General features: G+C 50.4%; 11 protein-coding genes across 11 annotated transcripts; 9 read left to right on the forward strand and 2 right to left on the reverse strand.

Annotated features, from left to right (window-relative positions):
- Positions 1 to 484: 484 nt before the first annotated feature.
- On the forward strand, positions 485 to 1,995 carry N7477_005769 (uncharacterized protein; the record flags this gene model as incomplete). The annotated part of the gene is made up of 4 exons (XM_056967432.1): positions 485 to 765; positions 827 to 966; positions 1,037 to 1,547; positions 1,593 to 1,995. 4 exons carry the CDS (start codon positions 485 to 487, stop codon positions 1,993 to 1,995), a joined length of 1,335 nt encoding a protein of 444 aa, XP_056822186.1.
- Positions 1,996 to 2,532: 537 nt separating this feature from the next.
- N7477_005770 (LURP-one-related/scramblase family protein) lies at positions 2,533 to 3,222 on the forward strand (the record flags this gene model as incomplete). The annotated part of the gene is made up of 2 exons (XM_056967433.1): positions 2,533 to 2,863; positions 2,945 to 3,222. 2 exons carry the CDS (start codon positions 2,533 to 2,535, stop codon positions 3,220 to 3,222), a joined length of 609 nt encoding a protein of 202 aa, XP_056822187.1.
- A 1,594-nt stretch (positions 3,223 to 4,816) lies between these two features.
- On the forward strand, positions 4,817 to 6,132 carry N7477_005771 (putative cofactor for methionyl- and glutamyl-tRNA synthetases; the record flags this gene model as incomplete). Its single annotated transcript, XM_056967434.1, has 2 exons — positions 4,817 to 5,311; positions 5,365 to 6,132. 2 exons carry the CDS (start codon positions 4,817 to 4,819, stop codon positions 6,130 to 6,132), a joined length of 1,263 nt encoding a protein of 420 aa, XP_056822188.1.
- Positions 6,133 to 7,031: 899 nt separating this feature from the next.
- Positions 7,032 to 7,794, forward strand: N7477_005772 (uncharacterized protein; the record flags this gene model as incomplete). The annotated part of the gene is made up of 2 exons (XM_056967435.1): positions 7,032 to 7,042; positions 7,164 to 7,794. 2 exons carry the CDS (start codon positions 7,032 to 7,034, stop codon positions 7,792 to 7,794), a joined length of 642 nt encoding a protein of 213 aa, XP_056822189.1.
- Positions 7,795 to 8,175: 381 nt separating this feature from the next.
- Positions 8,176 to 9,588, reverse strand: N7477_005773 (pepsin-like aspartic protease; the record flags this gene model as incomplete). Its single annotated transcript, XM_056967436.1, has 3 exons — positions 8,176 to 8,303; positions 8,355 to 9,121; positions 9,197 to 9,588. 3 exons carry the CDS (start codon positions 9,586 to 9,588, stop codon positions 8,176 to 8,178), a joined length of 1,287 nt encoding a protein of 428 aa, XP_056822190.1.
- A 2,937-nt stretch (positions 9,589 to 12,525) lies between these two features.
- Positions 12,526 to 13,612, reverse strand: nbp35 (Fe-S cluster-binding ATPase; the record flags this gene model as incomplete). Its single annotated transcript, XM_056967437.1, has 2 exons — positions 12,526 to 13,471; positions 13,524 to 13,612. The coding sequence occupies 2 exons, from the start codon at positions 13,610 to 13,612 to the stop codon at positions 12,526 to 12,528; spliced, it is 1,035 nt and encodes a 344-aa protein (XP_056822191.1).
- A 1,458-nt stretch (positions 13,613 to 15,070) lies between these two features.
- On the forward strand, positions 15,071 to 18,238 carry N7477_005775 (phosphatidylethanolamine N-methyltransferase; the record flags this gene model as incomplete). The annotated part of the gene is made up of 4 exons (XM_056967438.1): positions 15,071 to 15,242; positions 15,378 to 17,973; positions 18,025 to 18,115; positions 18,173 to 18,238. The coding sequence occupies 4 exons, from the start codon at positions 15,071 to 15,073 to the stop codon at positions 18,236 to 18,238; spliced, it is 2,925 nt and encodes a 974-aa protein (XP_056822192.1).
- Positions 18,239 to 19,927: 1,689 nt separating this feature from the next.
- N7477_005776 (3' exoribonuclease family protein) lies at positions 19,928 to 20,943 on the forward strand (the record flags this gene model as incomplete). Its single annotated transcript, XM_056967439.1, has 2 exons — positions 19,928 to 20,063; positions 20,123 to 20,943. The coding sequence occupies 2 exons, from the start codon at positions 19,928 to 19,930 to the stop codon at positions 20,941 to 20,943; spliced, it is 957 nt and encodes a 318-aa protein (XP_056822193.1).
- Positions 20,944 to 21,212: 269 nt separating this feature from the next.
- N7477_005777 (uncharacterized protein) lies at positions 21,213 to 21,605 on the forward strand (the record flags this gene model as incomplete). The annotated part of the gene is made up of 2 exons (XM_056967440.1): positions 21,213 to 21,332; positions 21,402 to 21,605. The coding sequence occupies 2 exons, from the start codon at positions 21,213 to 21,215 to the stop codon at positions 21,603 to 21,605; spliced, it is 324 nt and encodes a 107-aa protein (XP_056822194.1).
- A 482-nt stretch (positions 21,606 to 22,087) lies between these two features.
- On the forward strand, positions 22,088 to 22,624 carry N7477_005778 (uncharacterized protein; the record flags this gene model as incomplete). The annotated part of the gene is made up of 2 exons (XM_056967441.1): positions 22,088 to 22,258; positions 22,355 to 22,624. 2 exons carry the CDS (start codon positions 22,088 to 22,090, stop codon positions 22,622 to 22,624), a joined length of 441 nt encoding a protein of 146 aa, XP_056822195.1.
- Positions 22,625 to 25,304: 2,680 nt separating this feature from the next.
- Positions 25,305 to 27,506, forward strand: N7477_005779 (uncharacterized protein; the record flags this gene model as incomplete). The annotated part of the gene is made up of 1 exon (XM_056967442.1): positions 25,305 to 27,506. The coding sequence occupies one exon, from the start codon at positions 25,305 to 25,307 to the stop codon at positions 27,504 to 27,506; it is 2,202 nt and encodes a 733-aa protein (XP_056822196.1).
- Between the last annotated feature and the right edge of the window lie 210 nt (positions 27,507 to 27,716).

The raw sequence follows: 27,716 nt of genomic DNA on the forward strand, positions 1-27,716 counted from the left end.
CTGAGCTCCAATTGACAATGCCGATCGCAATGGAGCAATTGGTTCGGAGGGCTTCAGACTCGGCAGTGAAGTGGCAGTTCAAACCTAATGGCCTGGACCATGTACCTGGCAGGTTCCTGTCGCCACTCTAGCCACATGGTGGTTTCCCCATCGTGCTATAACCCGTAACTGATATTTTCCAATGCGATTCCTGAGCTCGTCAAGATGCACGCGGTGGAAGTCATAATACAATTCATCTTTATAGTTCCTTTGATGTTAAGATGTTCGGCGACTCACCCGATTGAGCGCTCTTCATCCGCTCTCGTTATCTCACCCAGCGAATACTTGTGACTTTCTTCCGAACTTCCTTGCATTGGTTTCGTATCGTTGGCTAATATACAGAATTAGTGAGGGAAATGATGGTCCCTGGAGCAGCTTTTATCTCCGAGTTGGAACTCCAGAACAGTCTGTCCGAGTGCTTGTCTCCACAGCTTCCCCAGAGTCAATGGTTGTCTTGTCAGACTATGGTTGCGCCAATTCAGTGTTTCCCAACGCGCCATCGGACTGCGCAGTCTCTAGAGGAACTTTGTTCAATGCGAATCAATCCTCTAGCTGGCACGAATTGGGTCTTTTCGGTATCAACCAGAATGGGGTCGGTCTCGAGGCCAACCTTGGGTATTATCAGAGAGCAGAGTTTGCTCTAGATACCCTAAGTGTTGGTCTCACTGGCCCGACACTCAAGAATCAGACTGTCGCCGGGATCGCAACCCCTGAGCCCTTTTATCTGTAAATTTGAAAAAAGAAACTCCTGCTCTATGCATGATTCACTGACCCCGAGCATCGACAGTGGAATATTCGGCCTTAACTCGCAGCCTGTCAATTTTACCTCTTTGGGAAATTTCTCTTCGCCGTCGTTCATCACGACCCTGAAAAATGAGGGCACCATTCCGAGTCTCAGCTGGAGCTACACGGCCGGTGCCAAGTACCGTAAGTACGCCGGTGCCAAATGCAAATTCTCGCAGTGGATGTAGCCTCTAATGTGAACGTTATCTCGAAGGTTTAAAACAAGTCTATGGCCAGCTCATATTCTCTGGATATGATGCATCACGGTTCACTGCCAATTCAGTATCATTTACCGTGGCTGACGATATCACCCGTGACCTGGTTGTTTATCTTCAGTCCATTAGCTACAGCGGATCAAGTTCAGCCACATTACTATCCGAACCAATCTTGATTTTCATCGACTCGACTGACCCCAACCTGTGGCTACCAGGCAGTGTCTGTGATGCCTTCGAACAGGCTTTTGGGCTCGTGCTTGACAGCGAGAGTGGGCTATACTTGGTCAACGACACTCACAACACTGAGTTGCTCAATTCAAATGCGCAGGTGACATTTCGACTTTCCGATGTGGCCTCCGGCGGAGAGACTGTGTCGATCACACTTCCGTATGATGCTTTCGCCTTGACTGCACAAGCTCCGCTAGTCGACAATAGCAGCTATTATTTCCCGTTGAAACGTGCAGCTAACTCCACCCAATATACTTTGGGTCGAGCTTTCTTGCAAGAAGCGTGAGTGCAAAGCTCTCAGTACTATGTCATGTGCTGACTTGTTAGGTATCTCTCGGCCGATTACGAGCGAGGCGTCTTTAATGTATCTGCATGCGCCTGGGATGAAAATGCCCAAGAAAACATCGTCACGATTACTTCCAAAGATTCCGATTCATCGGCTTGCTCAGGAAACGGATGTTCATCCGGTGGTTCTAGTTCGAACGACTCTTCCCCACTTAGTCAAGGCGCCGTAGCTGGCATCGCGATTGCGGCCTTGGTCGGAGTCGCAATTCTCGCAGCAGTCCTTTTCTTTTTTATCCGCCGTCAACGCCAAAAAGCAGCATACAAAGCGACTCCGCCAGAGCCAGACGTCTCTGTTCTCTCCGGCCCAGTACACAACGCCCTCCTCCCGACCCGTCGGACAGTTCCGCTCCGCATTCAAGATTCTGGTCTCCTGACGCCATCTTGAGCGGTGCCAGCGATAGTTACAATGGCCAGAGTAGTGGAAGTGGCGGGAACCATGAACAGAGCGTCGATGAGAACGGCATGGAACTAGACGGGGACGATACACAGATCCAGCCAGTTTATCACGAACTAGCTGGCGATGAAGTCCCGAAGACAGGAGTGGAGCCAGTAATGCAACCGCCGCGCTCCCATCACGTATAACGTCTCGAATCGCATTGGCCAGCAGGCTCCATTGGTGAGGCCTGATGGACCAGAGGGACCAGACTATAGCATAATTGCGATTTGAGAGAGACTATGATAATCCAAATTAAGTATAACCTCTAATTATGGCCAAAACATACTTTGTTTCATCTAAGAACATTCAAAACAAACGTGAGAACGAACTGGTGACGTCAGCGGCATGTTGTATGCGGCATCACGTGATGCTATCGCTCTTGATGATCGGCTTCATCGTAACCCCGCACTCCCTTGATTGCTATTCACATAGTGATTGTTCGATCTGCATTCGACAAACCCTTATTTATTGAACTCACTTACCGTCATGGGTATCATGGGTCACCATAATCTCGACCCTGTCGTCGAGCCTATCGCCTTGTTTGAACAATTTGTCGCGGCGGAGCCGCAAACAATAGTCTTGAGAGAAAAAGTACTCTCTGTCACTGGGGACAGCTTTGATATCAAATTGGCCAATGGTCAGACACTTTTGAAGGTGCACGGTGCCTGGGTCTCGCTTTCCGGCCGCAAGAAATTCGAGGACGCTCATGGCAAGCACCTGTTTGATATTGTTAAAGAGCATTTGCATATCCATTCGACCTATGCTATTGAAGACACGCATAGCAAGAAGATCTGCGAGGTCAAGAGTAATCTCAGATGTAAGTTCTATCTTTTGTGATCCATATTCATTTTCAACGACCGGGGGTCCTCCCTATGTTACACATGACTGACTTCACTAGTGGTCGGCTCCAAAGCCACTGCCACATTCACTGATCGCAACGACAAGGCAGTGACTTTCACTATGAAAGGGGGCTGGTTCGATCACAGTGCCGACATTGTCAATGAGAAAAATGGCCAAACAGTGGCTCGCATTGATCGGAAGTTGCTTAGCGGCCGCGACCTTGTGTTTGGCCAGCAGACCTACGCTGTCGTTGTGGCACCGGGCGTGGACGCAGCATTGATCGCCGCTTTGTGTATATGCTTTGATGAAAAGAATAATGAGGAGCGCGGCGAGTAGTGGCACTGAAATACACAAGACAGCCCGGATGGGCGAGGTAACAATTTGTTTTCCCAAGCATGTTCCAGGGCAGCCATTGAAGCAGCTATGGAAGCATTTCTGCATGCTATGTTCTCAATTAGTCATTTTTCTTAGCATGTCACGAAAGTTTTTATCAAATTATCAAATAATAAATACCTGGCATTAGCTGCCAAGCTGATGTTCAGTGTTCCCATACAGCTATTGCCGCCTTCGTACTCTTCATATAATTATATGCATGCCGGTGTTGAGTCTATTGTGACCAAGGCTGTTAAGAGTGGGAGAGTCAACAACGCGCAACTAATTAAGATCCATGTACTGGATTAATTTCTAATTGTAATGATTGTTAAATCACAATCAAAGCTCATACAGATCTTGAAATACTTTGATTCAGAAAAATGCATTTATCGTGCAGGACCAGAAATGGAGAGGAGGCCAACAATGCTATTGGTGACAACCTTGCCCGCGAGGGGAAGCGTGCCCGGAATTCTAGAATAAACGAGAAACTCCAAACAACAAGTCACTGTAAATGTGCCATGCATATCTTGGGTTCGATCAAATTGAGTCGAGTCGGGTGATTTGAATGTCTCCGTGGAATGAAGGTAGGGTAGTAGAAATTAGGACTTTGCCAACGTCCCTGGACCATTAAACTCTGAAAGAAGTAGCAAATTAGCCAAGAAGCATTTGAGTGGGAGTAGGCACAGAATATAATCTCTTTGTCATCGAATCATAGATGTGCCATATAGCTGAATGCACTAGACACGCGAACAGCCTGAGGGCCTTATCGGTCAGGCCATCATTATGTGTGTGCACACGGTCATGTGATCCAGTTGTACAGTGAGCTTCTTCCTTCAACACTTTTCTTTCCGGAAATTTCCTTTTCAATTATATTATTACAAGTCTCATGCTATTTTGTAGCTTTGCCTAAGAGCAATTCTTCTTCAGTATGTCGTGTCGTTGCAGTGTTTGTATTGCACGTGACTTACTAGGGCTGGACAAGTATACTCCCAACCCCTCCTCGCAGCGATTCACATTGAGAAAACACAAAGGAGACAAAATCACGGAGAGTGAAGCTTAGTGTGAGACTATGGTTGTTCCATTGCCTTGCCTCGTAAATCAAACGAGCGCTATCCTGCTGTCGTCTCCGGCCACTCTTGCGTGGGGAATAAACATCGCAGACAATGAAATCGGGAAGTTCACAGGCAGTGCATCTAGGAAAATAGATAAATTGTGGGCGTCATCTATAAGGGATACTTGCATAGACCTTATCACTGTTCATGACAATAATTTACCTCCTTAATGCAGCTCATGGTGGACATTCTCAGCTGAGTCATCATAAAAGGGCCGACCGCCGAAAAAAACAGCTTAGCTTGCGGAATTCGGTCGTGAGCGCGATTTCAAATTGACCAATTGCTCCGGCTAATGCCATAGCATTGGGATCTCCATGAAGTTGACACCCTTCAGGTGTGTGGCCCTACTGCGGGCCCGAAGCGTAACCCCGCGGGTCCAATCGATGACACAGATCCGTGCCCCTCCTCGAATTTCTTTTCTTCCATCACCTCCACGCGCATACACCATGGCGACCGCAGCAGCCCCCGAGTCTTCACTCCTCTCCCTCCTCTACCGTTCGTACCCGGCCGCCATCTCGCCAGATGCCACCGAGCTCGACTATGTTCACGCCTCGCCCAAGATCTTCCCTGAGGTGAACTTTGGCGAGGCTGAGAACGCCGATATCAAGCAGTGGTTGTCCACCGTTTCGGGTCTCTCGACTGCCATTTCCAAGGACGATCAGTCCGTCTATGAGAGCATTCTTGCCCAGCTGAATACCCACCTCGCTTCGCGCACTACTTTGCTCGGTGCGAAGCCTTCGGTCGCCGATGTTGCCGTCTACGCTCTGCTCGCCCCCATTGTCGAGAAATGGTCGCCCGAAGAGCGCACCGGTGAGAAGGGATACCACCACATCGTGCGCCATGTCGATTTTGTTCAAAACTCAAATGTCTTCGCCCTGCAGATCCCCGACGAGGAGAAGGTGAACATTGACGTCAACGACGTCAAGTTCGTGCCCAAGCCCGTCGACCCCAAAGGAAGAGAGAAGAGCGCAAGAAGCGCGAGAAGGCTGCTCAGAACCCCGAGGCTGCTGCTGCCACCGAAAAGCCTCTTGTCGTTGGCCAGGGCAAGCCCGAGCAGAAGGAGGGTGCTAATGCCGCCCCCGCCGGTGCTAAGACCGAGAAGAAGGAAAAGAAGGAGAAGAAGCCCAAGGCTCCCAAGCCTGCGCCTGCTCCCGCTGCTCCCCCGTCCCCCTCCCTTATCGACCTCCGTGTCGGCCACATCCTGCGCGCTGTTAACCACCCCAATGCCGACTCTCTCTACGTCTCCACCATTGACTGCGGTGACGCTCCCGGCAGCGACAACACCTCCCTGGACGAGGAGACCGGAAAGACGGTCCGCACCGTGTGCTCCGGTCTGAACGGCTTGGTTCCTCTCGCCGAGATGCAAGGGCGCAAGATTGTTGCCGTCTGCAACCTGAAGCCAGTCACCATGCGCGGCATCAAGTCCGCCGCCATGGTTCTGGCCGCATCCCCCAAGAACGACGAGTCGCACGCCGGCCCCGTCGAGCTTGTCAACCCTCCCGCTGACGCCCCGGCTGGTGAGCGTATCTTTTTCCAGGGCTGGTCTGAGGGTGAGCCCGAGAAGCAGCTCAACCCGAAGAAGAAGGTTTGGGAGACCTTCCAGCCTGGTTTCACCACTACCCAGGACCTCGAGGTTGCCTTTGACAGCAGTGCCGTCCCCGTTGCTAAGGAGCAGGAGGGCAAGCCCGCCCTTGGCAAGCTGGTCACTGCTTCTGGAATTGTGTGTACCGTCAAGTCCCTGAAGGATGCTACTGTGCGGTAAACGAAATCATTTGTGGTTGGAAGATGACCGATACCAAAATCTCATAAAATGCATATTCACGAGAAGACGAAAACAAACTCAAAATTTAAAGTACCTTCAGTTGTTCATATATTAAACGAGCAATGAAGACTTTGAATAATCTGTTCATAGATTTAATGAAGACGTTGATGGATGGTTGAGGCTCAGGTGACGCTGCAAGCTGCTGTTTGATGGCAAAGTGTACGACAGCCATCTCCATTTACCTATCGGGCCTTCATACCCAGCTTATGGATATCAATGCTCATTCTGGCAAAGGCACACGCATAACCATGTAATGAAAGCCGTCAGAAATGTATTGCTTGTCTATGTAATGAACAGCGATTAGTCTGGATACAATCATACCCATCTATCAGGCATCAGTTATATGCTTCACTCGTACTCCATGTCATCGATGTACCATGCACCGGTGGAACACGAAGCTATGAGGTATAGTGCAGCCAGCTTTGACGATGCCCAGCCTGCCCCCTCATGATATGCCGATATATTAGCATCCCCGCATTTTTTCCCAGAAAGGCAGACCAACCACTTTGTATTTGTTCCCGTACTGACCCCGGCAGATGGAACAGGCAGATTCCTTTCCTGTCCCGCCTTGGCATTACATGGAAGTAAAGAGAAGGGTGCCCCAACCCCGCTGGCCCCCAATCCAGAAAATTAGGCTACGATGAAAAAGGGCAGAGGACCCGTAGTAGATAAGACCCTCGAGATCACCAATGCTCAGCAACCTATGGGCACCTTTGACCGATATCCGCACAAGAATCCAAGTGACGCTTTGTTGGCATCTTTACATACCTTGGAAACGTTTGAGAGTATCGAGTCTATCTGACAACCATCTGTCATTGAATTTGAGGTTACTTGGACAAATGGCATCACAGTAAGTGTCATTCTTCGGAGCGCCAATCTACTCAAGGAGAGAAAGATTGGAAGCATCCCTTATCAAATGGAGAACAAACATGAAAGATCCCTTCACAGACACTCGCTGAGAATCTCAAAAGCACAAATAACAATCCATCCCACGAGATAATTATCATCAAGGCAACAGTAGACGCGGTCCCGGCAGTCCTCCATCTTCTAGATACCGCAGTCGAATGGTTGGTATCTCACGACAGAAAGGGGCAATGGGGAGCAGCGCCGTTTTCTGAGAATCCAAAACGCGCCGAACAAATCAGAGACTTTGCAACAACCGGTCACGGTCTTTGGCTCGCTTTGAAGGTTGCTGATGACTCGCCCATACTGAGCCAAGATCGAATCTCTGATATTCACCCCGCAACTCTGGACGGAGAAGCTCCGGGCGTTATCATGGGAGCGCTGGCTCTTGGAGAGAGGATGCCTTATGTGCCACCTGTCTCTGAGCCTGAACTGTACGTGAAATTATTAGTCACGGATCGACGATGGGCAGGGAATGGGATTGGCAAACGCCTCTTGAATCATGCTCGTGATATTGCCGTTGAAGCTGGAGTTTCATTACTACGCGTGGATTGCTATGCAGGTGGCGATGGCAAATTGGTTCAATATTATGAGTCTCAGGGGTTTAAGCGGTCGGAAGCTTTGAACCTGGAAGGCGATTGGCCTTGTCAAGTGCTTGCCCAACGCTTAGATGAGGCGAATGGCGAGGGGAGAGGGTGATGTTATCTTTGCCGAGGCATGATTAACTGATCCGAATGAACTTCCTAACCCGTGGACTAGGTATCTAAGGGAGCGACAGCCTAGACTCCACTCCAGTGCGGGAGACTGGGCAAATGCCTTATTAATAAAACGATGTGGAAATTCAAGGAAGTTTGAGACCAGGTAGATCTTCATAGATGCTTTTCAGAAGTTAAGAGCAGGGCCTACTTATTGCCAAGAGAATGGGTGTTGCTAGAATCATTTTGAGCAGTGTATTATTTGCATGCAATTGATAGCATCCTGTTTATAACTGCCCAAAGGGCTATGTTCTATGAAATCATCCACCGTCTCTTTTCACATCATCTATCTTTGTACACCTGTCAGTGGTACTCCCGAGGCAAATCACGCCGGAGAAGCAAATGCAATGGAAGGACCCCGCTGATCGAAAACCACAAACAAAGCTTTCAGGAACACATCACCAAAGATCATCATGCTCGAGCCTGAACTCGACTGCACGCCACCATAGCAGACTATTACTGAAGTTAGCAAGGCTTTCCGAAACAAAAGAGAGGAGAATTCACCTTTTTCACCAGTCGTAGTATTTGTCCCAATTTCATCAAAATTGATGAATGAGCCCGGAATAGTCGCCTGGTACTTGTCACCCAGCGCAATAGTCAAATTAGGCAGATCTTGATTGCAAGGGAAGACGTAGCCCCCGACACTCGACGAATGCTGGGCATTAGTGACACTTCCATAGTAGGCTTCCAGCATCTGGGTGGGAACAAGCATCAAAGAAGTACCGGTATCGGCGATAGCAGTCGTTACACTGCCGGTCAGGGTCTGCAAAGAACCACCTCCCACACCGAAAAATGCCGACTCGAATTGCCAGTATCCATTCGATGAATCGACGCTGACGTTGACTAGGGAGCCGGTGTATTTGCTGGAATCGATCTTTCCGAACTCGTACTCGCCGACGCCGTCGCTGCGCAGCAGGGATGTGAAGACAGGTTCTTCGAGGTTTGGGGCGATGTTGTCGAAGAAGGTCTTTTGGGGACCTGGCTTGAATGTGTTCATAGATGAAAATCCTAGGCCGAGCAGGCCGTTTGAGTTCGTGTCGGAGACGAAGGAGGCTGAGACGGTCGACGGAAGACCAATTGCTTGGTTTGTGATAGTTGCGCCGCCAATGGAGACAGTGTCTCTGCAGACCGTTCCCTTGGCCCAGGAATTGTCGCCGTATGAGATTTCGAAAGAGCTGTTTGTGACTGCCTTGTAGGTGGTGGACTTGCTGGGATCGTAGACAGTATGGCCCGATGTATATGATGAATTCATGTTTGAGTTCAAAACCCACCTGCGTGAACGTATTAGGTTTCTATCGGTCCTGAGGCTGGAGATGTGCCGATTCTGGAAACAGATGTAAACTTACATGTCTGCGGAGCCAGTATCAAAGTCCATCGGGATACCTTGACCTCCAATGGTGACGGTCGAGATAAACTCCACGTCGCTATTGATAGATTTCGCAGCGACTTCTCCCGTCTGGTCGTCTTCGCTTGAACCAGTAGTCGTAGAAACGGCACTTTTGGCGGTATTGTATGCCTCAAAGTCATTCAGATCAACATCGATGAAGGTAGTCGGGGCGAGGCCGAACTTGCGGTACGCCTTGGCCAGGGCATTGGGTCCGTTGGGAATATAGTCGCTGCGCTTGACTCGCTCAACACGAAAAGACCGACTTCTTTGTTGAGGAGGAAGGGCTGTAGGTGCAGCCAGAGAGTCATAGCTCAGGGAAAGAAAAAGTACAAGCGAAAGTAACAGACGCATTTTGTCTGATCTTCAGTGGAGTCAAGTGGACCAGCCAGAAAAACGAGGAGGAAATGGTTGAGAAGATTAACTATGCCTCCGGGGCTATAAAAGAGCGAAATAAGTCACCACGAGATGTCTCGCAATTCCTCTTGCTGAAAGAAGTGAATGTCGTCGGGACCAGGCCACCGCTTCGGTCTTCGAAGCACCGGCAGACTGCTAAAGGAGAGCAACAGGCAGCACAGCGCACCAAGCTCCGAACGGTAAAAAAAGAGAGAGTAGAAATAAAGAACGAGGAATGGGCTCCAGCTTCACAAAAGGAGAAAAGAAGATGCTAATCCCAGGCATCTGAATTTTATAAAAGCAAAGGAGCCAATCCACTCGGTTCACGCCACGGCGCCTCCAAAGCATGGTACGTGTGGTGGACTACCTAGCCGTTTCTGATCCTCACTAAATCGACGCCATTTACCTATCACGGCATCTGCTGCCGCGACAAGCCCTTGGCCGTGACTCGGTTATTCGACTTGGCCGGATTGACAGCTCGAAATAGAGCTGTCATCAAGAAACAGGGCATGGCTCCGAGCTGAGGAACTCCTGCGACCCTCGCAGTATTCATATTTCTGATACAGCGAGGTGTTTGGCATAAGTGGAGATCTGCTGGGCGCGTAGCTTTGACAGATGCGACCATTCAAAATGCGGATGCGCCGGTGCTCGGTTGATCCTGAAACACCGCTTGGCGGGTAACTTCCCAATCACAAGGCTGGAAAGTCGCCCCCTTGAAACAGTGCAGTAACCAGAAAGGTTGGCGTGAGGAGTTCAGGAGATGCCTGGAGGGGTTCGGTGGCTTGATTTAATTTATGTCGTTCTCTTGTCCGGGAGGATGGTCGCTATTCTCCGTTATAGGGGTCGGCCCGGCTTTGTGTCCAAGCGGTCGAACTTTACTACATTGGTTTGTTCACTTAATATATGACATGAATAAAGTCTTCCGATGCGTTCAGTAATCTATTAGAATTTCAAGTCTACCCCATTTAGGGACAAAAGGGTCACAAGGGTCAGCAGAAATTGCCTCTTCATCGTGCATCACTCATCAACTGTCCACTTGATAGGACAGACAAAGTGCAATGCAAACAAAACACGCCTTGGTGTATTAGGAATAGCAATTAAAGCAACATTGGCAAACATCAGTTCGAGATTCCTCTACCTCGCGGGGCAAAACTTTTCGACCTCGGGAACACCCATGTCATGCCTAACTTCCACGGTAGCCAGGATGATACAGGAGAGCCAGTGAGCTACATATCTCGATCCTGCAGCCTTACGTCTACTGTATCCTGAAAACGAGGACCACCCTAGCTAACTTGGACCCTGGCCCCGGAACGGCAGCTTGGAAAGCCATGCTCCTGAGCTTTGACGGGCGGAAGTTATCATTGTCTCGGTAAATAGCAATTATTTGATTGTCAGCGAGTTGTATGGCCATGCTCTCTGGCGCCTTGGATCATGCACTGATCTATCTCGTAGCAGGCGATAGTGATGGTTTCTGTCCCCACGACGATGTGTCTGTTGACGATATAAATGGCCGAGAGCTTTCCAGAGGAATCCTTGCGAAGATGGCCACTGAAAATTGACGTGCTGGAGAGATGTATAAGAAATTGATTTACTTCATGGGACGAGTATGCGCTTTGACATGCTAAGAATTAATCTGGACAATTTCATGAAATGACAGGGCTGATGGGTATAAAGAATCCAGACTCTTCCCGGAAAGCAAAAAGGGGAGAGTGGAAGAGTAGGAAGGCTCCTGCTGACAATAGTCAAATTACCATGGCCAAGGAGGCATCATGAAAGGCGTCTATCATTCATCCAAGATCACTTTTATTTGGAATAATCACAGTCGTAGAAAGATGCAGACACCAAAGACTGAAGAATCACTCCCGAGGAGGCCGGCAAAGACATAATTGAGACCTCCTGTGGAAGGCTCCTCTTGCTCACGCGTTCAATTCAGGGATATACCTAATCGAGCAGGTAGGAACGGCATCGGAGCTGTTTCGCCGAAATGCTCCACATAGAGAGTGCTTAAAACTTCCTAACCAGGAAGCTTGGCATCGGATTAAGTATCCCGAACCCTTCAAGCAAGGCTTGCCGGGGCAGTCACCCACAACATGCCCTCATCATGGAGATTCTTCAGTTCATCCGCTGTGGAATTTCCAAAATGTACAAGCAGCGCGGCAGATCTTCTTCCAGAGCTCGGCAATCACTGGGGTGTATATAGAGAAGATGATGGATTCCTGTCTCTGTAGCGTGGTTTACCCCGGGTTTTGGTAAAGAATGATAGTTATGATCCGTATCACGATGCTATAGACGCTGGCCGTCCAGATTTTCGCCAACGCAGTCAATAAGAGTGCACTTGTGTCTTTTCCAGTACAAGGAACCCGGCGCAACTGATTGGAATGCTACGAAACAGGTTCCCCCGCTGAACATGAGCACTTCAAATGGTGGTCGGCTTGCGCAGGTACCGATCCCGGCGGAGAAAGTGAGCTGCAATGGCCAAGGGTTCAATCCATCTGGATGCTGGCTGCTTCATTTGATCCTTGAAGTTACGGATAATGGGCACAATCCGTTGACTAGTTATCGTCGGGTGTTGTTGCAGACGACGAACACTACACGACCTTCAACGTGATAATGGCGTGCGGGAAATGCTATTCCAGATATTCTCTGAACAAGATCACTTCCAAGTTGTCGAATTCGGATCTCAAAGGGCATTCAAAACAGGCCCGTGTGCATTAGGATTCCCCTCGTATTTAGGTTAATGAATGAAATGAATTCAAATGCAGATGCAATTCGTAAACAATGTCGAATATTCCATGGTATCAAAGCAGATTCTATGTCCAAACGCCGAAAGGTGGAATCATACCATCCAAGCCATATGCAACACGCTATAAAATGAGAGCAAGATCCAAGACGAGCTCAAGCGACCATATTTTCTGGGAGAACATCTTCTGGGTTCTCCCCAACAGCCTCGCCAACCGCGCGGACAACACGCTTGATAGCGATGGATGCAGGACTATCGGGGAAGCTGTCGACGAAGCTCTCACCGTAGTCACATGCCATACCAATGCGAGGATCCAGAGGCACTGCACCCAGGAAAGGGATGCCCATCTTCTTCGCCAGGCGACGTCCTCCGCCAGTAGTCTTGCGGAAGATCTGAGATGTGGTATGGCAATTAGTGCATACAAAGCCAGACATATTCTCCACCAAACCAAGGATCTTGATCCCAGCTTTCCGGCAAAAGTCGATTTCCTTGCGGACATCCAACAAGGCTACCTCCTGCGGGGTTGTCACAACCACAGCACCATCAACCCCAGACTCCTTCAAAAGCGAATTGACAGAGAGATGCTCGTCAGAGGTGCCCGGGGGCGTATCCACAATGAGATAGTCCAACTCGCCCCAATCCACATCCTTGAGGAACTGTTTGATCAAGCCATTCTTTTTCGGTCCGCGCCAAATGACCGCGTCGTCGCGATTCGGAAGCATGAATTGTACGCTCATGGCGCCCAGGTTGTCCGTCACCCAGACAGGACTCCAGCCCGCGTTGCTTACGTGAATTGTCTCGGCCTCCACGCCCATCATCTTGGGGATCGAGGGTCCGCAAATATCGGTGTCCATGACGCCAACGGTGGACTCGGGGTTCGTCGCAAAGGCATGTGCAAGGAGACTAGTGAATGTCGATTTACCGACGCCGCCTTTTCCGGACAGGACTAAGATCTTGTGTCTGATTTGTGAGAGGCGCTCGGTGATGATGGGGATGTCTGGGTCGGGGCCTTTAGGCGCGGTGGCGCAAATCTGTTGATTGGGACAGCCAGCACAGGCATCACCTTGGCCTGCTTTCTCGGACTGGGGCCAGGGCAGTGTTCTGGAGTTGATATTAAAAGACATACACAAAAGACCAACTTTCCCCGCGAGACGTACCTGGTTCCGGTGCCACGAGATTCGGCGCCCTCTTGGTGGATACATCAAGGATTGCCTCGTTCGGCTCCTCCACGTAGGGTGCCATGGCGAGTTGATTTCTTCTCTAAGGGGTTAGGGTAGTAAAAGACCGAGGAAGTATTCAGGAAGAGGGGAATCCATAGTGGCGAGCGATTAGAATGCTTGATAAGCGGGGCTGACTAACCAATCTGTGGCGATTGGCGGGGTCACTTGGCACTTTTGGAGACCTCGTTGCTTGTTTGGGTTCAAAGTAAAAGCTCGAACAGTTTACCAGCTTGGGGTTTGGTGGTATATAGTTGTGTGTGTCAAAGGTCAATTTGAAATTATACAGGCTAGAGTTGATATGGAGGTGCTTGGTAAGACTCCTCATCCGAAGCTCATCAGCTCTAGTCCGTCCACTATCGCTGTGTGGGCTTCCTGGCCTTTTGGATGACCCGTCTGCTACTACGATCAACCTAGGATGAAATCTGCAGCTCGAGTCTTGCTTTGTCCTCGCTCTGAGCTAGCTTGCAGACACGGTCTTCAACATGCGCTAAACGAGATCGTGGGTAAAATCCTGAGGGGTTATTCCAGTGTCCAATTATCGCGTCTAGCATCAGGTACCCGGACACCATAGGCCTGTCAGAACTCTAGACGTGCGAATATCTTGATTTGGGATCTCCACAGACGATCAGTGCATCGGCGCAGGATATGTGGGACACTGCAGGTGAGACGAGAAGCGGGGGTGAAGTGCTGAGCCAGCGAAGGACCACCGGTTCTCTAGCACGTTGGAGGGCAGTGCGGACGCCATAGTGTTATGGTGTCCATTATCAATCTCGACGCACTGACATCAGCTGCCCTGGATCTGCTGTTCCATGTGTCCTGCGTTAGAAAAGATGATGTCAACCCCCTTCCACTATGCATGCACGCCCTCATTCGCGGGCCAACGCGCGCATTTCATGGCAACGAGCCACACATCGCATACACATTTTTAGCGTGGCCTGTACCTGTGTTTCGGAGGTGATGGGCAGATGGTTGCTCTGACATCCGCACTTGCCGCTGAGCGCATCGACCTGGGGGCCGACACGTTGCCCAACGGATGCTGCACGAGGGGACTTGGGTTCAGTAACCATGATGCTCGAACATAGAGGGGTGGCCCACGGCATTAAATCGCAAGAAAACTCTAGACTTAGCGTACAGAGGATCCCGTTTCTTTCCCCTTCCGCTCCATTTGGGGCCCGCAGAGACTAAGGTCCTATGGGCAAGTCGGACACTCAGGGTTCCACTCCACGCCAATTCCACCCATAAATACGGCACATTCTCTCTCAACCATTTTCAAGACGTTTGAAAAAAACCCTTAAAAAGATCACCCCGGGCCAAGTATAGTACACAAAGTACCAAGTATTGAACACGAGGCACCGAGCACAAAAAGGCACGTAGTTCCGTGGTTAATGCAAACAGCGCAACATTGACTTGCGACCCGCTGTCACATGCTCCGTCGTCACTGATCTCGCAGCCCCAACAGTTTCTTTTCCATAACACCATCATGGATACGGGCCGTTCAACAGGTGCCCAGCAGCCAGATGGCTTGCGTGAAAGAGTGTCTCGCCCTGATTCAACTGGGGGTCGAGATGCTTTGAATGCCAGTGGGGAGATCGACATCAGGAAGGGCAATGGCAAGGACCAGAAGACCTTTGGGCGGACGCCCGCTGGAACAGGTAAGTTCGTTGTCATCAGTTCACCCCGCGGGTCACGATCACACAGTCGGAACATTCGCAAAGTACCTTCATATCATGACTTTCCCAGGGTCTTGTGGAGCTTCCCCCGCTAACCGGGTCCATCCCAATCGGCAGTGTTCACGGTGCCCCAAACCCATGATATGGTCTCCCAGCTCTTGTCGCCATCCGAACCCAAGAACATGTCCGATGCGTTTGTACTAGTGTTGTTGGCTCTCCACATATCGCTTCTCTGGGTCCTCCCAGCGGGCGCCAAGGTGCCGGTCTTTGCGGTCGTGTACCTCTTTTGGCGCGCGGCGTACAATGGCGGGATTGGATGGCTGCTTCACAATCAGTCGCATCATAAGACTATGATTCGATGGGCGGAGAAGACCAAGGTCTTTGTCAACCCGGCCACGGGCGACAACCCTCATCCTACTCTGTACAATTGGATCAAGCGCGAGTTGGAAACCAAGATTCCGCATGATTACAATTTTGACAATGCACCCATTGAATACAACACATGGCTTGTCTTTAGACGTCTCGTGGACGTGATCCTGATGTGTGACTTTACTTCCTACTGTCTGTTTGCGATCGCTTGCGGTCACCGACCCGTGGATGAGAGTATGATCATGACTGTCCTCCGGTGGACCGCGGGCATCGTGCTCGTGTTGTTCAACCTCTGGGTCAAACTAGATGCGCATCGAGTAGTCAAGGATTACGCCTGGTACTGGGGTGACTTCTTCTATCTCATCGACCAGGAATTGACCTTCGACGGTGTATTCGAGATGGCGCCACACCCCATGTACTCGGTCGGCTACGCAGGCTACTACGGCATTTCTCTTATGGCGGCCAGCTATAAGGTCCTCTTCATCTCGATCATTGCCCATGCAGCACAATTTGCCTTCCTGGTACTCGTTGAGAATCCACACATTGACAAGACCTACAATCCGCCACCACCCCGAAAGCGATCCGTCTGTGTGGATTCGACCTCCAGCCTACCTCTCGAATCAGACTCCCCATCAGCGCCAACCGTGTCTGACGACCTGCTTCCCAACGCGCCTACATCGTACTCGGCCAAGCCCCCGCCGTCGGTGCATAACCTCCTCGGATTGAACAACCTGGATTTGTATAGAATTACGGATTCGTCCATTATACTCATACAATTGCTAGTTTTCGCCATTGCCGCCTTGACACCATCCACTCCGTTGTACCAATTCCTGTTCATGGTCAATGCCGTGGCTTGGCGCGTGTGGTTCACGGTAGGCATTGGTTATCTGCTCAACAACCAATCCAACAATAAGTCCTGGACTAGACACTTCCTTAAATTTGGTGAAACCCCGCAAGAGGCGTGGAACCAGTGGAAGGGCACCTACCACCAAAGCATGATTATGTGTTACGCAAGCTTTATTGCCGCCGCATGGAAAATGTACACTTTCCCAACCGATTGGGGTTACGGCTTGGTGCTGTTCCGTCACGTTCTTGGTATGGGCCTCATCGGTTTGCAACTATGGACCTCGGTCAGCATCTACGATTCTCTCGGCGAGTTTGGCTGGTTCTACGGAGATTTCTTCTTCGACGAGTCGCCCAAACTCACTTACGATGGTATCTACCGCTTCCTGAACAATCCCGAGCGTGTCCTTGGTCTCGCAGGTGTCTGGGGTGCAGTCCTCATTACCAGCAGCGGTGCAATCACCTTTTTAGCTCTTCTAAGCCACATCCTGAGTCTTGCTTTCATCCAATTCGTGGAGCGTCCGCATATGCAGAAGCTGTACGGCCGCAGCATCCGCCAGGATGGAGGTGTTGTCAAGAACCTGAAGAAGTCCTTGCCTTCGCCCCTTAAGGAGCTCCACGGCAGCGTCGACAAGATGTTTGATGACTCCTTCGAGTTCATTGAAGAGATTCTAGACCTCGCTCGCCCTAAGCTCGCTGCCGGTGTGAACACTTTCGTCAAAGATACCACTGCCCTCTTCCAGAAGTACCCAGCCCGTGTCACCATCTCTCGAATCGACGCCGATCTGGCCGGTCTCGACTTGAGCGATTACTCCCTCTCTGTCGAAGGCACTGAGGCCAAATCGCTCGACGAAAGCGCACAGGGTAAGGGTCGCGAAGGTGCCAACGCCCAAGCTCCCCTCGACCGCCGAGGCGACCTGAAGAATTTGACGTTCGAATACGGCGCTCCAATCAAGGTAAAGTGGACTGCTCCTCTCAATCACAGCAAGAAAGACTGGATTGGTCTCTACCGTGTTACGGATAGCTCCTCGAGAGAAGTCTCTCGTGTTTCCTCGCAGGGTCGTTGGGTCGCTACGAACGAGGGCTTCTACGACAACTTGACTTGCGAGAAGGGTATCATCACCAGCGATGTCGTTGTCAATTCCAACATAAAGGGTGACAAGCACGGGCTTGCATCCGGCGAGGTTGTATTCACTGGCGACAAGCTCTTCTGGACGCAGGGTGTCTTTGAGTTCCGCTACCACCACAATGGCATGCACAATGTCATGGCTATTTCCAGACCATTCGAAATTCGCATTCGACGCTTTGATGAGGACAGTTCCATCGTTGATAGCGATGGTATCGTGCAAACTGCTGTCGAGAATGCCTTGCTACCTGTTGTCCGCAACTGTTTCGATCAAGATCCCGAGATCGCACCTGAGTCTGTGGAAGAGCAGTTCGGCAGTCTCGTGGAGCGCGAAGGCAAATTCGCAAAACGTGTTGTCTTTGCTGTTCACCAAATGTAAGGGACCTCTCCTCTATTCAGTTACGTTTCGCACTAACGTCTGCCCAGGTTCGGTGTCGAATTGGCGCCTGAAGTCGTCAAGGCCGACGGCAACGTCCGCAACCTTGCTTGGAGAATATGCAATGCCAAGAAAGTTTTGGTATGTACCTTGTGGCGCCCTGGATCGCAGACTCAATCTAATCATTTTCTTCTCTAGGCCCCCTATAGTATGTCCGGATCGAATGGCACCACAACGCCTGTCGATGTTGAGGGCAAGGAATGAACCCGACTTTAAGAATCACCTACATAATGAAATCAGACAAGATGAACGGACGCAGCGATCGTTAGAGTGGATTCGGCGTCTGGTAAACCAAGAATCAAAGTTTCACTGTTTGGAAGAAACAAACACTTTGCTCCTAGGAGCAGCACAAAAAAAAGACATAGGTTGTTTGATTGAGATATTTCCTTGCTTATCCTGGACGTTTAGAGCTAGCCTGCAAGGTGTGAATGTCCGTCGACCTTCATATCCTTTCTGCTGAGGACTTCGGAATTTACTTCCACTCCGGACCTCCGGGGAAGCAGGCGAGAGGAACCTTTGTTTCATGACCATAGTTCGTCCCCTTCACATTATCTTCACTCGTACATAGCCTCATCTACCGCTTAACATTACGATGTGCACATAAGGCTGGAATGTTTTCGTAATCCATTCATACTAACTAGTCTCTATGATGGTGATGCATCTACAACCTAGACTTTCAAATAGTCAGCTTCAAAATCTCAAAGTCAACAGCAGACATGACAAGCATGAATTTTATTTTGTAATCAGCAAGCCGGTTAACTCATCCCATCCTCTGCTAACCTCTCGAGCTAAACTCTCGTCCAAGACGGACAGCCAGCCAACCCGAGAAAAGCTAACACAAGCCGAGCGCAGTACCACATCCCAGGAAAGCTCCAGAGGAAGCAGACGACGACTTAGCCCACACCTCCAGGTCTTCACAACCTTCCTCCCAGTCCGTCGTGAGACAGACTGGTCCAGTATAGGGAGTTGGAGGTATAGATCGACGCCTACGCTCTGAAACCGCTGGGATGCGGGTGCGTAACGAGAGGCGGTTCTCAAAGGAGTTCGTTGAATGGATTGACTAGTTGTCATCATACAAGGGGGGGGGGGTGTGGTATGGAAAGAAGAGTGAGTATGTACCTTTTATGGGATGTGAAAGTGAAGATGACCAGGTGAAAAACTATAAATTGTAGACTTCATATTGTCAGCGGCGATGTCATAAACATAAAATGGCAAGACAATAGTGTGGATATAGCATCATCAGGAGTTTTTGGTAAGGTATTTTGTTATCTTCAAAAATTTTGCAGAAGCAGAACTGAAAATTGTTTCTCATCATAGAAGGGCCATGGGAAGAAAGAAAAGACTCTCGCTTACCTTGTTAATGGGTTAGCTTTGAAAAGCTAGCGCCGACAAGCTTTGCAACTTTGGTCGAAGATAAGCGAGAAAAAAAAATACTGTCTGAAATTTCACGGTCAGCGCCGATGTTTCGGGTATCGAGAGGGTGACAATGAGATAGCAATGGTGTCCATCAGATGGTAGTGCATGTTGTTCTTGGCTCATGGGTTGATTCGCCGAACAGAGATTTGGATCGGTCTCCTCATGTGGACAGGGAGATTGCAATTGGGGGTTATAAGGGCAGGGAAACTCACAGTAACGTTAGTGGGAGATAGAAGAGGTCGTACTCGAAGCTCAAGAACCTTGGGAAAGCTTCTTCAACATTAAGAAGAGCTGCCAACCCAAAGTTGTGAATAACACAGGAGTGTGGGAGAAAGAGAAAATGGGCGAGCGAAGAATTCGAGGAAAAGGCAATGGGTGGGGTCCGGTGCAAACGCTGCAAACCCTCGATCACAATTTCCGTTTCTGGGCGCATCACCTTTGACCTCTCCGTCATTTCTTGCAACAATCACCACGATGATGGCTGATCGGAGACGTGTCAATGGCCCTCCTGGTAGCACGAGGCCACCCGTGTTTGCTTCACTCGCAGACTCCGGCACTGGTGTCTCAGAGCGCGCTCAGCGCCAGCGACAACCTTCAGAGCTCCGGAAAATCTGTATGAACCCCATATGTCCAGGTCCATTGGCGACAGCAAGCTAACCCGCATTGCTTCAGTCCTCAAGACAGGCCTTATACCAACTGCCTCCGGCTCGTCTTATCTCGAATTTGAGCCTTCCGCGTCTCTCGCCGCTGCCCGCATCAACCCTAAATCTCTGATCCCGCCCTCCTCAGCTCTGAAGCTTGCTTGCACAGTTCACGGTCCCAAGCCGTTGCCGCGGTCTGCGGCATTCTCCCCCAACCTTGTTCTGACAACACATGTCAAGTATGCGCCGTTCGCGGCGCGCAAGCGACGAGGCCATATCCGCGACTCTACCGAACGGGATCTTGGTGTCCACCTGGAGACTGCTCTGCGGGGCGCTATCATTGCGGAGCGCTGGCCAAAGAGTGGACTGGACATTACAATTACTATTCTCGAAGCGGAGGATGACCGGTGGTGGGCAGATGCCCCGGACTCTCACGATGCGTCGTGGGGAATGATGAATGTTCTGGCAGGCTGTATTACTGCTGCATCGGCTGCTATTGCTGATGCTCATATCGATTGTCTGGACCTTGTTGCTGGCGGTGTCGCTGCTTTGGTTTCTGATGAGGGGAAGCAGTCGCCTGCGGCTCCTAAGCTCATGTTGGATGCTGATCCGGCAGAGCACCGATCCATTGTTTCAGCATGTGTTGTTGCGTACATGCCTTCCCGTGATGAGATTACTGAGCTCTGGCTCAAGGGCGATAGCTCAAAGGCATCGCTCGAAAATGGAGATAAGAGATCAGGTCACGAAGCATTATTAGATGGTGCTGTTGATGCGGCTAGAGGTGCACACACTGTTTTGGCCGAGGCTGTGCGGGAGTCTCTGCTGAAGACGTTCAGTGAGGCACAAACTTAGAAAAGATACCTATACCATTAATGAAGGAAACGAAATCCAATTATTCCTGCCAAACTTCCTCCCCCTTCGCTCTCTTTCAAGAAATCACGCACGTCGCACTTCTCACTTCACACCATCTCCCATCTCACACCATCGTCCGCTCACATTCCCACATCCAATTTTATCAACGAAACAGTCCGTGCTGCTCTTCCCAGTCCAACAAACGTCCTTGCAACTGCCCGTTACTTTCTCATCACTTACTCGTGCAAGACCATAGAACCATTCCGACCATGCCAAAGGCGCCGGCCAAGTCTGCTGATGTTGGCTCTCCCAAGCGAGGTGCCATGGCTACTGAGGACCACGTCCATTTCCTCTGGGCCGTCATCCAAACCAAGGAGGAGAATTTTACTGTGAGTGACACATCGATTACTTCGCCATCCTTGTCAATGCGTGGCTCTTGCTCATATATAACTCGACAGCCCAACTTTGAAGCCCTCGCCAGGCAGTGTGGCATCAACGAGGCTGCGGCTCGCCAGCGCTTTCGCCGCCTGAAGATGAAGCTCGAGGGCAAAGACCAGGAAAAGCCGAAGAAGGAGGACAAGAAGAAGCCCGAGAAGAAGTCTGCCAACACTGAGAGCAAGGAGTCTATCGATAGCGATGATGTCGAGTTTGAAGATGTGTAGCGGGTCGCGCTCATTTAAAGATGACGGAGAGGAGGATGGCATGTGGTAAATCATCGACAGCTCTCGCGATATGGTGAACGGGGACAGATGGGCGTGGAACTTGTTCCCTTCGGGGGTTTACCTTCAAATAAGCACACGTAGGATCATCTACCATTTCATGAATATCTCATTCTTCTTGACTTTCATGTTTTGTAATCTCTTGAGGCTCAAATGAGCGATGTAGCAACCTTGTCGTCACATATGCCAGTTTGTATTAGCCTTGTGTAGGCCGAAAGTAAAAGTGGTTTGTCCTTGAACTGCGTCGGTTGCGTCCTGCTCCCTCTCACTCTTGAGTGGACATCTCAATCTTACCCAGACTCTTCCTCTCACTCCCTATCTCCCGTTCACAGAGAATTCTTCACTACTCTCATTCACATTTCTTGTATCCATCACCAAATTCCACATACATATCTGCTATCCGTCCGCAAGAACCTGAAAACATCATGTCGCCCAAAAAAGATGCGAACAAGGTCATCAAGACTCCCAGCAAGAGAAAGGCAACTCAGTCGCCCACCTCTTCCGGTCCGTATTCACCCAACAAGCATGTTTACGATTCCGTGAATGATCTGGACTTTATCTGGGCAGTTCTGTATGAGGCTACCGACTTCCCGAAGGTGAGTTCCTTTTAAGAACTCGAAGTCAGATGTCTATGTCTCGTTCATTCAGAGCCTTTGCAATGTTTGAATTACGCTGACTTTGGCTCTTCTTAGCCCAATTACCAGCGAGCTTCTGAACTCCTAGGTATGCCCTATAAAACTGTCTTTGGTCGCTTTGCACGGATCAAGAAAGGTTTCGATGGTACCCCTGCCGCTAGTCCAACCACTACTTCGAAGCCGCGTAAGGCTCCTAAGTCCGAGGCGGCCTTAAAGTCTGAGGTCGATGCTCCCATGACCAAAGATACAAATGGATTCAAGAGCGATGTCAAGGCCAAGATCGAGGTCGAGGCTAAGCATGCTACAAATGACGAGGAGGAGGCGTAGGTCATGTACCAAGCATGAAAGATGTTGCTTTCGGAGATCGGAGCCTCAAGCTGGATGGATTGAGCTAGCTGACACGATTTTTAAGCATGCCTAACAGGCTACATTTGAGTAATGTTCGTCGAGACTGGAAAGGTGGATGCTCAGAAGATGTACGGTAGCAGTAATGAGCAGAGATACCAAATGCTACATTTTTGTGACATATCCCCAATAACTGCTCATTAGCCAGTCGACAGAAGAATTAATTTCATGGATTTAGTCTCATCTCGTTTTAGTTGAATTATTGGACTAGGCTTACTTCTCGATTAAAGGGGGTGATCAATCAAGCGGTATCTGGCTGGAGTCTGTCAACGGTGAATGTCGTCGTGGGTCAGGCTCGGTAGACGGCGGAGGTGCTGGTGGTCGATATCGCTCGATAGAGACTGCCTTTAGGTTTTTAATTTGATCACTCTTTGACGCAATTGTTAGGCGAAGACTCGCAATTTTGGATTCGGTTCCGCCACAGATGGTCTTCTGGCCAGATGTGATCACTCTCTCCCATATTGTTACGGCCATCATCCAGCCATATAGAGACTTTTTGCCATTTCTGCTGGACTCATCGAGGTATTCATGTCGACTGCATTCACAGCCACAGCGCTCATTTGCCATGTGGTTATTGCTAGTGCTGCCAAAAACAATCGCAGTCGAGTTCATGGGCTTGTCTTAGTGCCGTGTTTCCGACCACGAGTCGTAGCCATGTCTGGGTACTGGTCTGAGTAGAACGGAAGGCTCTTCAAGCAGTGTGAATGACCGTGGTAAAAAGTAAAGGTACACTCATCAGATAACCTATGGCAGGCCAGTTGGCATTGTCATGGGATCAACACTCACCCTTTTGATTTCCAGTTTAGAGTAAATAATGGGCATCCCGTATGAAATCCTTTCTGACAGCAAAATATCACTGTTGTGAAGTCTGGAGCTATGGAATACTCGAATTGAAATATAGAACCAAGAAAAAAAAATTAACGATGGCGATCAGCACGGTCCGACACAAGGCTAATGCCGTGTCTCAAAGCCCAGGACCTCCTTCATACGCCACCTGCAAGTATGTGCATGATGCTGATGAACGAGGTTCCCACAGCAGTGTGATCGACGGGCACGAGGAGATTACAACTCCATAGGGTCTCAGGCCGACAGCAACGCTTCACCAGCATCGTCAGGGCTGAGCTTGGGCGGTGTCCAAAGTACTATCGAGATCGGAATCGATCGATCTAATAGCCCTTAGATTCCCGAGGTCCCTGAGATGCAAGATTCCAAATTCCACATTCTAGATTCAGTGGATCTGGGAAGAGGTAACTCGGGTTGACTTGACAAAGCTTAGAATATGGAGACTCGGAGGAGAATCTACAGTACAGTACAGAGAGCATACAGTACGGACCCAATTGGTTCCAAGGTTCCTGTGTCGAAAGGGGATCGATCGTCCTGTTTAAATTCTGCCTAGTGTTTCGAAGAAGCCCCTGACCGAACGGTTCATGACTGAGACTCATGAAGGGGAAGCTCGAGCTCGGCCCCTCACCTCCGAACTCCCCATCCAACATTCGTGGCATTCTCTTTGTTTCGACCGCGCCAATCCGCCGCCATCTCACGCTCGACTCCATCGGGATGCGCAAGACTCCAGAGCGTCGGGAATTGCCCAGCAAACCAGGGGAATCCGTGCGAACGGATTCCCCTCAGGAACAGGGCCCACCAACTGCCGATCAACCTCGTCACGCCAATGGAACCTCGTGCGGAAATTGGGAGCTCCATCCTGCATCCCACATCCCACCAAGTCCAACCCGAGGGCTTTCCCTAGCCTTCCGGACCGGCATTTGATCCCCATCTCAGTCCTTCCCATTGGGCTTGTCGTGACCGGAGGGGACCGCGGCCACTTCCCGGACCTTTCCAAGTTGAACACAGCGGGAAAAGGAAAGGGAAGAAAAACGAAAAAAATAGAAAGGCCCAGCATCAAAAGGCGCTACCACGGCTGGCCACAGAGACGTTGTGTCATGTGGATCTCCGAGGCGTTAGGCCCATCTGAATAACTGCGCAACCATTCATGCACTCTGGGTGTTCACGCCAGAGAAATGCTCTGATAGCTGCATTCGACTGTCGGCGTCGAAGTTGACCGTTGATCCCAGTCCAAAAGGTAGGAAGCAGCTCGTGCCCGGGGAAGAGAGTTAAACGAGCCCGTGAAGAGGCGCACCGTTCATGTGTCAAGCTGTCGCCAAGAATGGAGCACTCTTAAACTCCTTAGCGTTCATTCCGCACCGGCCTGGCCCCCATACGGGCTCATGGAGAAAGACCGAGCACGTTTTCCCTAATTCAGACACTCCCAATCCTCCAAATATGTCGTAGATCTGCATAGCCATGGTCTCCGCTGTCTCGACCTTTCTGGTCCCTCGCTTCTTTCTTTCGATTGCTCCGTGGCGATGGATTGATACCTGAACCGCATGAAGGTCTCTTCATTTTCAAGCTCTATGTGCTGTCATGATACCATTCATGTAATTCTGCACCCTCGTGGGTCCTGTTTTACCACCATTTGCTAGCTGTGGATTCGTTCTGGGCCTCCTTCCCTGTTTCGGTTGTCTCGGCGGTCTCGTGCGCCCTTGATACCTGTTAAACAACTGACAACTTGGGGGCATTTGGGTCAGAAACAACCCATTCCAATATGGTCGCCTTGAAGAAACTCTTTCTGCAAGAGCGTGCCTCGACGCGGCCTGCAACAAGTATTGGATCCGGAGATAATGAGTCGGATGAACCGTACTTTAGCAGTGCTGAGGCGCAAAATAACCTCACGGCCCGTCATTTATCTGCGACACCCGCCTCTCCGCTACCCTCCCCCGGAATCAAAGGTTCACAATCTATGGATGTGAACCATCACTTTGAGCAACTGGATCAGCAATTCGAAGATCTTCACCATCACTTCGCCGAAACAGCACGACCACAATCTTCCCAATCATTATCGCCATTCGTCTCGCAGCACTTTGCCATTCCAAGAGTCCAAAACTCCCGCCATATTGATCTCCTAGATGCGCTTTCAACATCGGAGAAATACCGGCAAGAAAGTAACCGCCCGGTCGCTTCCCCTCCCTCCAGTCCTTACAACGAAGATGTCGCCGAGCGGAACATGACAAGGTTTCTCCGTATTCAATATCGAAGCGGCCTAACAGCTTCTCGGATACTATCCGCGTTGTATCAAGAAGACGTGGCAGACAGAAATATCGCTAAATATGGCGGTACTCGTTCCTCTTCATCATTAAGCTCTCGCTCGTCACCTCCTGCGCCTGATGGTGCAAGATCGATGAGCCGAACCGGTTCAAGACGGCGTGGACCTGGAAAACGTTTTCCTGTGAAACCGAGTTGGACATCGGAAGGCGATCTGCGGACTCGGTCTGCCACTCCAGACGCGATGGCTAATGCTTCCTCACGACTATCGCATATAAGTAAACTGATCCGCCAGCAAAGATCAGCGCCCAGCCTGCCTCCAGATGAGGCAGCTGCCGCGCCCGAGGCCGAAGATGCGCAACCAGATACCCCACGCGCTAATCAGCGCCTTGGGGTTCCTCCTGCCTATAAACAGGGCAAAAGATGGAGCACTACACCGCTGCCAGATAGCCCTACGCTGCCCATGCCAATAGGTGATGGTGACAGCAATAATGGCTCGTGGTCAGCTACGCCAGTAGGAAAACCTCCAGCTACAACGGCTCGGACTTCCTCATTGACCCCGAGGACAGCTTCTCCAGCACAAGTCTCAGGATTGAGATCACGAAAAAACGTTCGCGATCTTTCCATTAATACAGAACTCGCCGCTGCTGGCCGGCTGAAGATCGCGCATCGCGCCATCCAGCCCCCAACGCCATCGAACAAGGATATGAACGGGGCTCCTAGCATTGCAGAGGTCATGAACAGCCCTCTGCCGACTTCCAGTCCTGTCCCTCTGAGTCCCGATAACCCGTCGCCTCGCTTTAAGGCCTCTGAAATGATGGACCTCTTCAACAAGGCATATATGTCTACACAGGCTATCAGCTCCCACCCGACTTACGAGACGTTGCAAGATGCTATTGTCCGTGAGATCAATTCTCATGAGGCGTTCCGCAATGTTCCTGTTCCTGTCGCTGGCCCTCCTTTCACACCCACCGCGACCCAGGGAAGCTTTGACCCCATGAACATCGGTTTGAATCGCAGTGCTTCAGTCGGTTCGATCTCCAGGCTTATGCGAAAGGGCTCTTTCAAGAAACACAAGAGGAACTCCGAATGCCGCCGCAGCATCTCTTCCAGTATTCTACGACGAGGCCCCGGTCAGCGCAGACACACTGACGCCCCTCCTCCAACCCCAGGCTTCCTGGCCGATATCGACAAGGAAGAAGATGGCACGCGTCTAAACACCGGCGAGGAGCTTACCTACATGGACGTCCTTATCCGTGCCGGCAATGGGAAACCATCAACATCCCACTCGAAAACTCCATCTGCATCTACGTCCCGGATACGCGACTCAGCCTCCACCTCGAATATGTCTACCCTCGCCCGCTCTACCACCGAAATTTCCACCACCACAACAGGCATCGTGTACTGCATGCAAGCCCACTCAAGCTCAAACGACAGCAAAGACGAGCACGAAGACAGCGACGACGAGATCATCCAGCTCCCAAGCGTCAGCGTCTCCCCGCCCCGTGTCCAAATCGAAGGCGTAGACGAGAACAACGTTCACTACGTAATCGACTCATCCACCCCCATCGACGCCGAGAAGCTCATCAATTGGCCTCAGAGAGCTCGTAATATCAATTCTCAGATCGGCTGTGAACGCAGTCTGTCACCGCGGACTCGGGCACGGATGCAGCTTCGTGGAGCTCGCTCTGTCGAGACTTATTAATTGACCTATACTGCTACCCTTTCGACGACAATGATGCCCTCACGAACCTTCACAGAAAGTTTGCCTGGATCCCATTCAGACTTTTTCTTCTCTCATAGCGATTACTCGACTCGAAGCGTCTGCAAAACCTCAAGCCTTTTTCTTTTCTTTTGCTCGCTGTTACTCACCCCTATACCTCATTCTTTTTCCTACCTATATCCAACATACCAT

This window comes from Penicillium maclennaniae (assembly GCF_028827695.1).
Source record: "Penicillium maclennaniae strain IBT 15551 chromosome Unknown utg000005l:1.0-2652337.0:1.0-2654196.0, whole genome shotgun sequence".
Taxonomy (NCBI): domain Eukaryota; kingdom Fungi; phylum Ascomycota; class Eurotiomycetes; order Eurotiales; family Aspergillaceae; genus Penicillium; species Penicillium maclennaniae.